Source organism: Scyliorhinus torazame, chromosome 4 (genome assembly GCF_047496885.1).
Source record: "Scyliorhinus torazame isolate Kashiwa2021f chromosome 4, sScyTor2.1, whole genome shotgun sequence".
NCBI lineage: Eukaryota > Metazoa > Chordata > Chondrichthyes > Carcharhiniformes > Scyliorhinidae > Scyliorhinus > Scyliorhinus torazame.
In genome coordinates this window covers 332,707,127-332,719,827 of record NC_092710.1, presented here as the reverse complement: position 1 = coordinate 332,719,827, position 12,701 = coordinate 332,707,127, and the positions used below count along the sequence as shown (strand labels likewise).

General features: G+C 57.4%; 1 protein-coding gene across 2 annotated transcripts in view; it reads left to right on the top strand.

The window, feature by feature from the left end:
* Nucleotides 1–12,701, top strand: part of LOC140411147 (CSC1-like protein 2) — a 187,572-nt gene that overhangs the window by 88,590 nt on the left and 86,281 nt on the right. For both annotated transcript variants that reach the window (XM_072500213.1, XM_072500214.1), the window contains exons 10-11: nt 141–221; nt 12,070–12,193. In XM_072500213.1, coding sequence (XP_072356314.1) covers nt 141–221; nt 12,070–12,193 — 205 coding nt within the window. The remainder of the gene's footprint in view (nt 1–140; nt 222–12,069; nt 12,194–12,701) is intronic.

Sequence of the window (12,701 nt, the reverse complement as noted above, 5' to 3'; positions counted from 1 at the left end):
AAGGGCCGCTTTCTGTGCTGTCGAAACTCTATGTCTCTCTCTATGACTGTCTGTGTACTCTCCAGTAAGTGAACTGTACCTCCTTCCACACACAGACTCTGCGTTCTAAGCTACACTCACTCTTTCTCCCCCATTTTCAGGGAAGCCTACCCGACATGCACTGTCCTGGAAGTCCAGCTCTGTTACGAAGTGGCAAAACTGGTGGAGCTGAATACTGAGTGGTAAGAAGCATAAACTGGAGGAAGGTGTTATTGACGCAAGCCCTTGTTGGTTTGAAAGATTTGCCAGCACTGGTGGATTTCTCACGGTCGTCCTGAACAGTGCTGTCATGGTCCGGTCGCACCATCCTTTCAGCCCACGAGAGTATAGTTAATGATAGCTGCTTGTCAATCCTTGTGGTCAAGAGGTTGCTTGGAAATGTCAGGCTGCATGTCCGAAATGAAAACCGCTTATTGTCACAATGAAGCTGCTGTGAAAAGCCCCTAGTCGCCACATTCCGGCACCTGCTCGGGGAGGCTGGTACGGGAATTGAACCCGCGCTTCAAATGAAGTTACTGTGAACAGCCCCTAGTCGCCACATTCCGGCACCTGCTCGGGGAGGCTGGTACGGGAATTGAACCCGCGCTTCAAATGAAGTTACTGTGAACAGCCCCTAGTCGCCACATTCCGGCGCCTGTTCGGGGAGGCTGGTACGGGAATTGAACCCGTGCTGCCGGCCTGCCTTGGTCTGCTTTAAAAGCCAGCGATTTAGCCCTGTGCTAAACCAACCCAGATGATGTAATAAAGGTGTTCAAAATAAAGAAGAGTTAATAAGGAGAAACTGTTGGTTGGCTATCAGACGGTTTAAGACAGAGGGCTGGATTCTTGCACTCCGCCCACCACAAGAACACCACGGTGAGTCGCGGACAATGGGATTCCCTGGTCGCTGGGTGGACACGGCCAATCCCGCCCAGGGTTTTTCACAACTTTTGGCCCGGGACCCATTTTTACCAACCGCCCATCCTTTGGGACCTTTCTGGTCCACATTGCCCGAACTTGGCGACTGACTTGTCACTTGCTTTGTCATTCAACGTTACATTTCTGCGAAGGGCTACAGCTGATGATTGAGGTCCTCGCTGCATCCTTTGGAAAAAAATCAAGAGGTTTGTCCTTGAACCTGCCTTTTGAAGTTTTGAGGGCTTAATCTTTCATTTGCCAGTACTTCTTTGCACATAACGCACTTGGGCACTGCAACCTCATTTGCATTGGCACAATTAATAAATCCATATCTTAAAAAATCATCTTTAGACTGCTTTGTTTCCGATTTCAGCTTCTTCTTAATGGGTTGTTCACCAGAGGCCCTGGAGCTCACCCCGAAACTGCTTTGTCCTGCCACGGACTGTCCTGGGAAGCTCACTCCAGCAGATTCAGTTGTGAGATGCTGGCCTGTTTGTGTCCCTGGCCCTCTATTCCGATTATAAAATAATTCATCTTCAGTTCTTCCCACAGTCCTGTTGCTGGCAGCTTCAAAATAGAGGAAATTCTCCGATCGGATTTTGTGACCAAAGCCCGGATCGTGTGACATCAGTGTGCACGTGACCTCCCTCTCACCACCATTCCGGAGCAAAGACTGGTGCAGGACATGGTCCTGGGGCAGCGCGCTGACGTCAGGAGGAGACGGGACTGGGACAGCGCACTGACGTCAGGAGGAGACGGTACTGGGACAGCGCGCTGACGTCAGGAGGAGACGGTACTGGGGCAGCGCACTGACGTCAGGAGGAGACGGTACTGGGACAGCGCACTGACGTCAGGAGGAGACGGTACTAGGACAGCGCGCTGACGTCAGGAGGAGACGGTACTGCGACAGCGCGCTGACGTCAGGAGGAGACAGTACTGGGACAGCGCGCTGATGTCAGGAGGAGACGGTACTGGGACAGCACGCTGACGTCAGGAGGAGGCGGTACTGGGACAGCGCGCTGACGTCAGGAGGAGACGGTACTGGGACAGCGCACTGACGTCAGGAGGAGACGGTACTGGGACAGCGTGCTGACGTCAGGAGGAGACGGTACTGGGACAGCACGCTGACGTCAGGAGGAGACGGTACTGGGACAGCGCGCTGACGTCAGGAGGAGACAGTACTGGGACAGCGCGCTGATGTCAGGAGGAGACGGTACTGGGACAGCGTGCTGACGTCAGGAGGAGACGGTACTGGGACAGCCGCTGACGTCAGGAGGAGACAGTACTGGGACAGCGCGCTGACGTCAGGAGGAGATGGTACTGGGGCAGCGCACTGACGTCAGGAGGAGACAGTACTGGGACAGCGCGCTGACGTCAGGAGGAGACGGTACTGGGACAGCGCGCTGATGTCAGGAGGAGACGGTACTGGGACAGCGCGCTGACGTCAGGAGGAGACGGTACTGGGACAGCGCGCTGACGTCAGGAGGAGATGGTACTGGAACAGCACACTGACGTCAGGAGGAGACAGTACTGGGACAGCGCGCTGATGTCAGGAGGAGACGGTACTGGGACAGCGCGCTGACGTCAGGAGGAGACGGGACTGGGACAGCACGCTGACGTCAGGAGGAGACGGTACTGGGACAGCACGCTGACGTCAGGAGGAGACAGTACTGGGACAGCGCGCTGATGTCAGGAGGAGACGGTACTGGGACAGCACGCTGACGTCAGGAGGAGGCGGTACTGGGACAGCGCGCTGACGTCAGGAGGAGACGGTACTGGGACAGCGCAGTGACGTCAGGAGGAGACAGTAGTGGGACAGCGCGCTGATGTCAGGAGGAGACGGTACTGGGACAGCGCGCTGACGTCAGGAGGAGACGGTACTGGGACAGCGCACTGACGTCAGGAGGAGACTGTACTGGGACAGCGCGCTGACGTCAGGAGGAGACGGTACTGAGACAGCGCGCTGACGTCAGGAGGAGACGGTACTGGGACAGCGCGCTGACGTCAGGAGGAGACAGTACTGGGACAGCACGCTGACGTCAGAAGGAGACGGTACTGAGACAGTGCGCTGACGTCAGGAGGAGACTGTACTGGGACAGCGCGCTGACGTCAGGAGGAGACGGTACTGGGACAGCGCGCTGACGTCAGGAGGAGACGGTACTGCGACAGCGCGCTGACGTCAGGAGGAGACGGTACTGGGACAGCGCGCTGACGTCAGGAGGAGACGGTATTGGGACAGCGCACTGACGTCAGGAGGAGACGGTACTGGGACAGCGCGCTGACGTCAGGAGGAGACGGTACTGGGACAGCGCGCTGACATCATGAGGTGACGGTACTGGGACAGCGCGCTGGTGTCAGGAGGAGGTGGGACTGGGACAGCGCGCTGACGTCAGGAGGAGACGGTACTGGGACAGCGCGCTGACGTCAGGAGGAGACGGTACTGGGACAGCGCGCTGACGTCAGGAGGAGACGGTACTGGGACAGCGCACTGACGTCAGGAGGAGACGGGACTGGGACAGCGCGCTGACGTCAGGAGGAGACGGTACTGGGACAGCGCACTGACGTCAGGAGGAAGCGGTACTGGGACAGCGCACCGACGTCAGGAGGAGACGGTACTAGGACAGCGCACTGACGTCAGGAGGAGACGGTACTGGGACAGCGCGCTGGCGTCAGGAGCAGGCGGTACTGGGACAGCGCGCTGACGTCAGGAGGAGACGGTACTGGGACAGCGCGCTGACGTCAGGAGGAGACGGTACTGGGACAGCGCGCTGACGTCAGGAGGAGACGATACTGGGACAGCGCGCTGACGTCAGGAGGAGACGGTACTGGGACAGCGCGCTGACGTCAGGAGGAGACGGTACTGGGACAGCGCGCTGACGTCAGGAGGAGACGGTACTGGGACAGCGCACTGACGTCAGGAGGAGACGGGACTGGGACAGCGCGCTGACGTCAGGAGGAGACGGTACTGGGACAGCGCACTGACGTCAGGAGGAAGCGGTACTGGGACAGCACACCGACGTCAGGAGGAGACGGTACTAGGACAGCGCACTGACGTCAGGAGGAGACGGTACTGGGACAGCGCGCTGGCGTCAGGAGCAGGCGGTACTGGGACAGCGCGCTGACGTCAGGAGGAGACGGTACTGGGACAGCGCGCTGACGTCAGGAGGAGACGATACTGGGACAGCGCGCTGACGTCAGGAGGAGACGGTACTGGGACAGCGCACTGACGTCAGGAGGAGACGGTACTGGGACAGCGCGCTGACGTCAGGAGGAGACGGTACTGGGACAGCGCGCTGACGTTAGGAGGAGACGGTACTGGGACAGCGCGCTGACGTCAGGAGGAGACGGTACTGGGACAGCGCGCTGACGTCAGAAGGAGACGGTACTGGGACAGCGCGCTGACGTCAGGAGGAGACGGTACTGGGACAGCGCGCTGACGTCAGGAGGAGACGGTACTGGGACAGCGCGCTGACGTCAGGAGGAGACGGTACTGGGACAGCGAGCTGGCGTCAGGAGAAGACGGTACTGGGACAGGTACTGGGACAGCGAGCTGACGTCAGGAGGAGACGGTACTGGGACAGCGCGCTGACGTCAGGAGGAGACGGTACTGGGACAGCGCGCTGACGTCAGGAGGAGACGGTACTGGGACAGCGCGCTGACGTCAGGAGGAGACGGTACTGGGACAGCGCGCTGACGTCAGGAGGAGACGGTACTGGGACAGCGCGCTGACGTCAGGAGGAGACGGTACTGGGACAGCGCGCTGACGTCAGGAGGAGGCGGTACTGGGACAGCGCGCTGATGTCAGGAGGAGGCGGTACTGGGACAGCGCACTGAAATCAGGAGGAGACGGTACTGGGACAGCGCGTTGACATCAGGAGGAGACGGTACTGGGACAGCGCACTGACGTCAGGAGGAGACGGTGCTGGGACAGCGCACTGACGTCAGGAGGAGACGGTACTGGGACAGCGTGCTGACGTCAGGAGGAGGCGGTACTGGGACAGCGCACTGATGTCAGGAGGCGGCGGTACTGGGACAGTGCGCTGACGTCAGGAGGAGACGGTACTGGGACAGCGCACTGACGTCAAGAGGAGGCGGTACTGGGACAGCGCGCTGACATCAGGAGGAGACGGTACTGGGACAGCGCACTGACGTCAGGAGGAGACGGTACTGGGAGAGCGCACTGACGACAGGAGGAGGCGGCACTGGGACAGCGCGATTACGTCAGGAGGAGACGGTACTGGGACAGCGCACTGACGTCAGGAGGAGACGGTACTGGGACAGCGCACTGACGTCAGGCGGAGACGGTACTGGGACAGCGCGCTGACATCATGAGGTGACGGTACTGGGACAGCGCGCTGACGTCAGGAGGAGACGGTACTGGGACAGCGCACTGACGTCAGGAGGAGACGGTACTGGGACAGCGCGCTGGTGTCAGGACAAAGAACAAACAAAGAACAAAGAAATGTACAGCACAGGAACAGGCCCTTCGGCCCTCCAAGCCCGTGCCGACCATACTGCCCGACTAAACTACAATCTTCTACACTTCCTGGGTCCATATCCTTCTATTCCCATCCTATTCATATATTTGTCAAGATGCCCCTTAAATGTCCCTATCGTCCCTGCCTCCACTACCTCCTCCGGTAGTGAGTTCCAGGCACCCACTACCCTCTGCGTAAAAAACTTGCCTCGTACATCTACTCTAAACTTTGCCCCTCTCACCTTAAACCTATGCCCCCTAGTAATTGACCCCTCTACCCTGGGGAAAAGCCTCTGACTATCCACTCTGTCTATGCCCCTCATAATTTTGTATACCTCTATCAGGTCGCCCCTCAACCTCCTTCGTTCCAGTGAGAACAAACCGAGTTTATTCAATCGCTCCTCATAGCTTATGCCCTCCATACCAGGCAACATTCTGGTAAATCTCTTCTGCACCCTCTCTAAAGCCTCCACATCCTTCTGGTAGTGTGGCGACCAGAATTGAACACTATACTCCAAGTGTGGCCTAACTAAGGTTCTATACAGCTGCAACATGACTTGCCAATTCTTATACTCAATGCCCCGGCCAATGAAGGCAAGCATGCCGTATGCCTTCTTGACTACCTTCTCCACCTGTGTAGCCCCTTTCAGTGATCTGTGGACCTGTACTCCTAGATCTCTTTGACTTTCAATACTCTTGAGGGTTCTACCATTCACTGTATATTCCCTACCTGCATTAGCCCTTCCAAAATGCATTACCTCACATTTGTCCAGGTTAAACTCCATCTGCCATCTCTCCGCCCAAGTCTCCAGACAATCTAAATCCTGCTGTATCCTCAGACAGTCCTCATCGCTATCCGCAATTCCACCAACCTTTGTGTCGTCTGCAAACTTACTAATCAGACCAGTTACATTTTCCTCCAAATCATTTATATATACTACAAAGAGCAAAGGTCCCAGCACTGATCCCTGTGGAACACCACTGGTCACAGCCCTCCAATTAGAAAAGCATCCCTCCATTGCTACCCTCTGCCTTCTATGGCCTAGCCAGTTCTGTATCCACCTTGCCAGTTCACCCCTGATCCCGTGTGACTTCACCTTTTGTACTAGTCTACCATGAGGGACCTTGTCAAAGGCCTTACTGAAGTCCATATAGACAACATCTACTGCCCTACCTGCATCAATCATCTTAGTGACCTCCTCGAAAAACTCTTATCAAGTTAGTGAGACACGACCTCCCCTTCACAAAACCGTGCTGCCTCTCACTAATACGTCCATTTGCTTCCAAATGGGAGTAGATCCTGTCTCGAAGAATTCTCTCCAGTAATTTCCCTACCACTGAAGTAAGGCTCACCGGCCTGTAGTTCCCGGGATTATCCCTGCCACCCTTCTTAAACAGAGGAACAACATTGGCTATTCTCCAGTCCTCCGGGACATCCCCTGAAGACAGCGAGGATCCAAAGATTTCTGTCAAGGCCTCAGCAATTTCCTCTCCAGCCTCCTTCAGTATTCTGGGGTAGATCCCATCCGGCCCTGGGGACTTATCTACCTTAATATTTTTTAAGACACCCAACACCTCGTCTTTTTGGATCACAATGTGACCCAGGCTATCTACACCCCCTTCTCCAGACTCAACATCTACCAATTCCTTCTCTTTGGTGAATACTGATGCAAAGTATTCATTTAGTACCTCGCCCATTTCCTCTGGCTCCACACATAGATTCCCTTGCCTATCCTTCAGTGGGCCAACCCTTTCCCTGGCTACCCTCTTGCTTTTTATGTAAGTGTAAAAAGCCTTGGGATTTTCCTTAACCCTATTTGCCAATGACTTTTCATGACCCCTTCTAGCCCTCCTGACTCCTTGTTTAAGTTCCTTCCTACTTTCCTTATATGCCACACAGGCTTCGTCTGTTCCCAGCCTTTTAGCCCTGACAAATGCCTCCTTTTTCTTTTTGACGAGGCCTACAATATCACTCGTCATCCAAGGTTCCCGAAAATTGCCGTATTTATCTTTCTTCCTCACAGGAACATGCCTGTCCTGTATTCCTTTCAGCTGACACTTGAAAGCCTCCCACATGTCAGATGTTGATTTGCCCTCAAACATCCGCCCCCAATCTATGTTCTTCAGTTCCCGCCTAATATTGTTATAATTAGCCTTCCCCCAATTTAGCACATTCATCCTCGGACCACTCTTATCCTTGTCCACCAGTACTTTAAAACTTACTGAATTGTGGTCACTGTTACCGAAATGCTCCCCTACTGAAACATCTACCACCTGGCCGGGCTCATTCCCCAATACCAGGTCCAGTACCGCCCCTTCCCTAGTTGGACTGTTTACATATTGTTTTTAAGAAGCCCTCCTGGATGCTCCTTACAAACTCTGCCCCGTCTAAGCCCCTGGCACTAAGTGAGTCCCAGTCAATATTGGGGAAGTTGAAGTCTCCCATCACCACAACCCTGTTGTTTTTACTCTTTTCCAAAATCTGTCTACCTATCTGCTCCTCTATCTCCCGCTGGCTGTTGGGAGGCCTGTAGTATACCCCCAACATTGTGACTGCACCCTTCTTATTCCTGATCTCTACCCATATAGCCTCACTGCCCTCTGAGGTGTCCTCTCGCTGTATAGCTGTGATACTCTCCTGAACAAGTAGCGCAACTCCGCCTCCCCTTTTACATCCCCCTCTATCCCGCCTGAAACATCTAAATCCTGGAACGTTTAGCTGCCAATCCTGCCCTTCCCTCAACCAGGTCTCTGTAATGGCAACAACATCATAGTTCCAAGTAGTAATCCAAGCTCTAAGTTCATCTGCCTTACCCGTAATGCTCCTTGCATTAAAACATATGCACTTCAGGCCACCAGACCCGCTGTGTTCAGCAACTTCTCCCCGTCTGCTCTGCCTCAGAGCCACACTGTCCCTATTCCCTAGTTCTCCCTCAATGCTCTCACCTTCTGACCTATTGCTCCCGTGCCCACCCCCCTGCCATACTAGTTTAAACCCTCCCGTGTGACACTAGCAAATCTCGCGGCCAGGATATTTATGCCTCTCCGGTTTAGATGCAACCCGTCCATCTTATACAGGTCACACCTGCCCCGGAAGAGCTCCCAGTGGTCCAGATAACAGAAACCCACCCTCCTACACCAGCTGTTTAGCCACGTGTTTGTCTGCTCTATCTTCCTATTTCTAGCCTCACTGGCACGTGGCACAGGGAGTAATCCCGAGATTACAACCCTCGAGGTCCTGTCTTTTAACTTTCTGCCTAGCTCCCTGAACTCCTGCTGCAGGAGGAGGTCGTACTGGGACAGCGCGCTGACGTCAGGAGGAGACGGTACTGGGACAGCGCGCTGACGTCAGGAGGAGACGGTACTGGGACAGCGCGCTGACGTCAGGAGGAGACGGTACTGGGACAGCGCGCTGACGTCAGGAGGAGACGGTACTGGGACAGCGCGCTGACGTCAGGAGGAGACGGTACTGGGACAGCGCGCTGACGTCAGGAGGAGACGGTACTGGGACAGCGCGCTGATGTCAGGAGGAGGCGGTACTGGGACAGCGCACTGAAATCAGGAGGAGACGGTACTGGGACAGCGCGTTGACATCAGGAGGAGACGGTACTGGGACAGCGCACTGACGTCAGGAGGAGACGGTGCTGGGACAGCGCACTGACGTCAGGAGGAGACGGTACTGGGACAGCGTGCTGACGTCAGGAGGAGGCGGTACTGGGACAGCGCGCTGACGTCAGGAGGACACGGTACTGGGACAGCGCGTTGACGTCAGGAGGAGACGGTACTGGGACAGCGCGCTGACGTCAGGAGGAGACGGTACTGGGACAGCGCGCTGACGTCAGGAGGAGACGATATTGGGACAGCGCGCTGACGTCAGGAGGAGACGGGACTGGGACAGCGCGCTGACGTCAGGAGGAGACGGAACTGGGACAGCGCGCTGACGTCAGGAGGAAGCGGTACTGGGACAGCGCGCTGACGTCAGGAGGAGACGGTACTGGGACAGCGCGCTGACGTCAGGAGGAGACGGTACTGGGACAGCGCGCAGACGTCAGGAGGAGACGGTACTGGGACAGCGCGCTGACGTCAGGAGGAGACGGTACTGGGACAGCGCGCTGACGTCAGGAGGAGACGGTACTGGGACAGCGCGCTGACGTCAGGAGGAGACGGTACTGGGACAGCGCGCTGACGTCAGGAGGAGACGGTACTGGGACAGCGCGCTGACGTCAGGAGGAGACGGTACTGGGACAGCGCGCTGACGTCAGGAGGAGACGGTACTGGGAAAGCGCGCTGACGTCAGGAGGAGGCGGTACTGGGACAGCGCACTGACGTCAGGAGGAGACGGTACTGGGACAGCGCGCTGACGTCAGGAGGAGACGGTACTGGGACAGCGCGCTGACATCAGGAGGAGACGGGACTGGGACAGCGCGCTGACGTCAGGAGGAGACGGTACTGGGACAGCGCGCTGACGTCAGGAGGAGACGGGACTGGGACAGCGCGCTGACGTCAGGAGGAGACGGTAGTGGGACAGCGCGCTGACATCAGGAGGAGACGGTACTGGGACAGCGCACTGACGTCAGGAGGAGACGGTACTGGGACATCGCGCTGACGTCAGGAGGAGACGGGACTGGGACAGCACGCTGACGTCAGGAGGAGACGGTACTGGGACAGCGCGCTGACGTCAGGAGGAGACGGTACTGGGACAGCGCACTGACGTCAGGAGGAGATGGTACTGGGACAGGGCGCTGACGTCAGGAGGAGACGGTACTGGGACAGCGCACTGACGTCAGGAGGAGACGGGACTGGGACAGCGCGCTGACGTCAGGAGGAGGCGGTACTGGGACAGCGCGCTGACGTCAGGAGGAGACGGTACTGGGCCATCGCGCTGACGTCAGGAGGAGGCGGTACTGTGACAGCGCGCTGACGCCAGGAGGAGACGGGACTGGAACAGCGCGCTGACGTCAGGAGGAGACGGGACTGGGACAGCGCGCTGACGTCAGGAGGAGACGGTACTGGGACAGCGCACTGACGTCAGGAGGAGGCGTTACTGGGACAGCGCGCTGATGTCAGGAGGAGACGGTACTGGGACAGTGCGCTGACGTCAGGAGGAGGCGGTACTGGGACAGCGCGCTGACGTCAAGAGGAGACGGTACTGGGACAGTGCGCTGACGTCAGGAGGAGACGGGACTGGGACAGCGCGCTGACGTCAGGAGGAGACGGTACTGGGACAGTGCGCTGACGTCAGGAGGAGACGGTACTGGGACAGCGCGCTGACGTCAGGAGGAGACGGTACTGGGACAGCGCGCTGACGTCAGGAGCAGGCGGTACTGGGACAGCGCGCTGACGTCAAGAGGAGACGGTACTGGGACAGTGCGCTGACGTCAGGAGGAGACGGGACTGGGACAGCGCGCTGACGTCAGGAGGAGACGGTACTGGGACAGCGCACTGACGTCAGGAGGAGACGGTACTGGGACAGCGCGCTGACGTCAGGAGGAGACGGTACTGGGACAGTGCGCTGACGTCAGGAGGAGACGGGACTGGGACAGCGCGCTGACGTCAGGAGGAGACGGTACTGGGACAGTGCGCTGACGTCAGGAGGAGACGGTACTGGGACAGCGCGCTGACGTCAGGAGGAGGCGGTACTGGGACAGCGCACTGACGTCAGGAGGAGACGGGACTGGGCCATCGCGCTGACGTCAGGAGGAGACGGGACTGGGCCATCGCGCTCAGTCTGATTGCAGGAGTCAGTCTGTTGTCAGAAAGACCATTGGCAGCATGACCACATCCGAATTGTCCCCTCAAAGATCCTAATTGGCTACCTATTGTTCCCTGGCAACAGGCTGTGTTGACCCCATATTTAGCAAGGTTACTCAGAAGTCGGAATGCACTGTCGATGCCAATTCCCTAGTTTCCTCCTGGCCCTGCCAGGGGAGGGGTCAGGAACATTCTGTTTTCTGTGTTGGCATGTGGGGTAATGCTACCTGATTCTAGAACTGGAGATCAATTGAATGACTTGACCCGTGGCACCTGAGTCTGGGGCTCAGAGTTGGGGACAGTAAGGTGTGGGGAGAGTTGACAACCCAAGTTGGATAGGTTAGAGGTTTAAACACGCAGCCTCTTTGCTCCAGTCACTTTGTGCCCACCCACGCCCCCACCACATGTCCGCCCCCACTAGGGGCTGGTTTAGCTCACTGGGCTAAATCGCTGGCTTTTAATGGCAGGCCAGCAGCACGGGTTCAATTCCCGTACCAGCCTCCCCGAACAGGCGCCGGAATGTGGCGACTAGGGGCTTTTCACAGTAACTTCATTTGAAGCCTACTTGTGACAATAAGCGATTTTCATTTCATTTCATTTCACGGAGAAAATGATTTCCAAACCAACTGGAAAGCAAAGGCTGTGATTGGCTAACTCCAGGCCATCCCCAATAGATTTTGTATCTAACAAATTCGACCACACATTTGTTTTTTTAACTTCCTTGTGATTTTTCTGCTGTGTTTGCTCGCAGCAGTATCCCGGAGATTAATCTTTCATTCCCGGTGACACCGGCACAATGTGGTTGGGTTGGAGGAGCAGGAGGAGGTTAACCGGAGGGCTGTGGGATCTGATGGTCCTGCAGGAAGTGTGCCGGGCTGATTGTGATGTGCTGTTGTACCCTGCAGGAAGAAGGCCCAGCGCGGGCGGAGGTACTACACCAACCTACTGGAGAGCGAAGGCCAAAGAGTTTCCATCAACACAAAGTCTTGTGGCCAGTTTTGCTGCTGCAGCTTCAAAGGATGTGAGCAGGTGAGGAGGTTAATTCTCAGTCAGATGGGTTCGGGTACAGATTGGCGAGGGTCTGGTGGAATAGCACAAGAGACTGTTCCTCCTTCAGATGGGCATTCTGAGGCTGACCCATTTAAATTTCATTTTCAAAATCAAACTACAAATGGAGTATGGCAGCGGGCAGGTACCCGGGCAGGTACCCGGGCAGAGGGCAGGCCCCCGGGCGGAGGGCAGGCCCCCGGGCGGAGGGCAGACTCCCGGGCAGAGGGCAGACTCCCGGGCAGAGGGCAGACTCCCGGGCAGAGGGCAGACTCCCGGGCAGAGGGCAGACTCCCGGGCAGAGGGCAGGCATCCCGGGCGGAGGGCAGGTTCCCAGGCGGAGGGCAGGTTCCCGGGCGGGGGGCAGGCCTCCCGGGCGGAGGGCAGGTTCCCGGGGGCAGGCAGGCCCCCGGGCGGAGGGCAGGCCTCCCGGGCGGAGGGCAGGTTCCCGGGGGCAGGCAGGCCCCCGGGCGGAGGGCAGGTTCCCGGG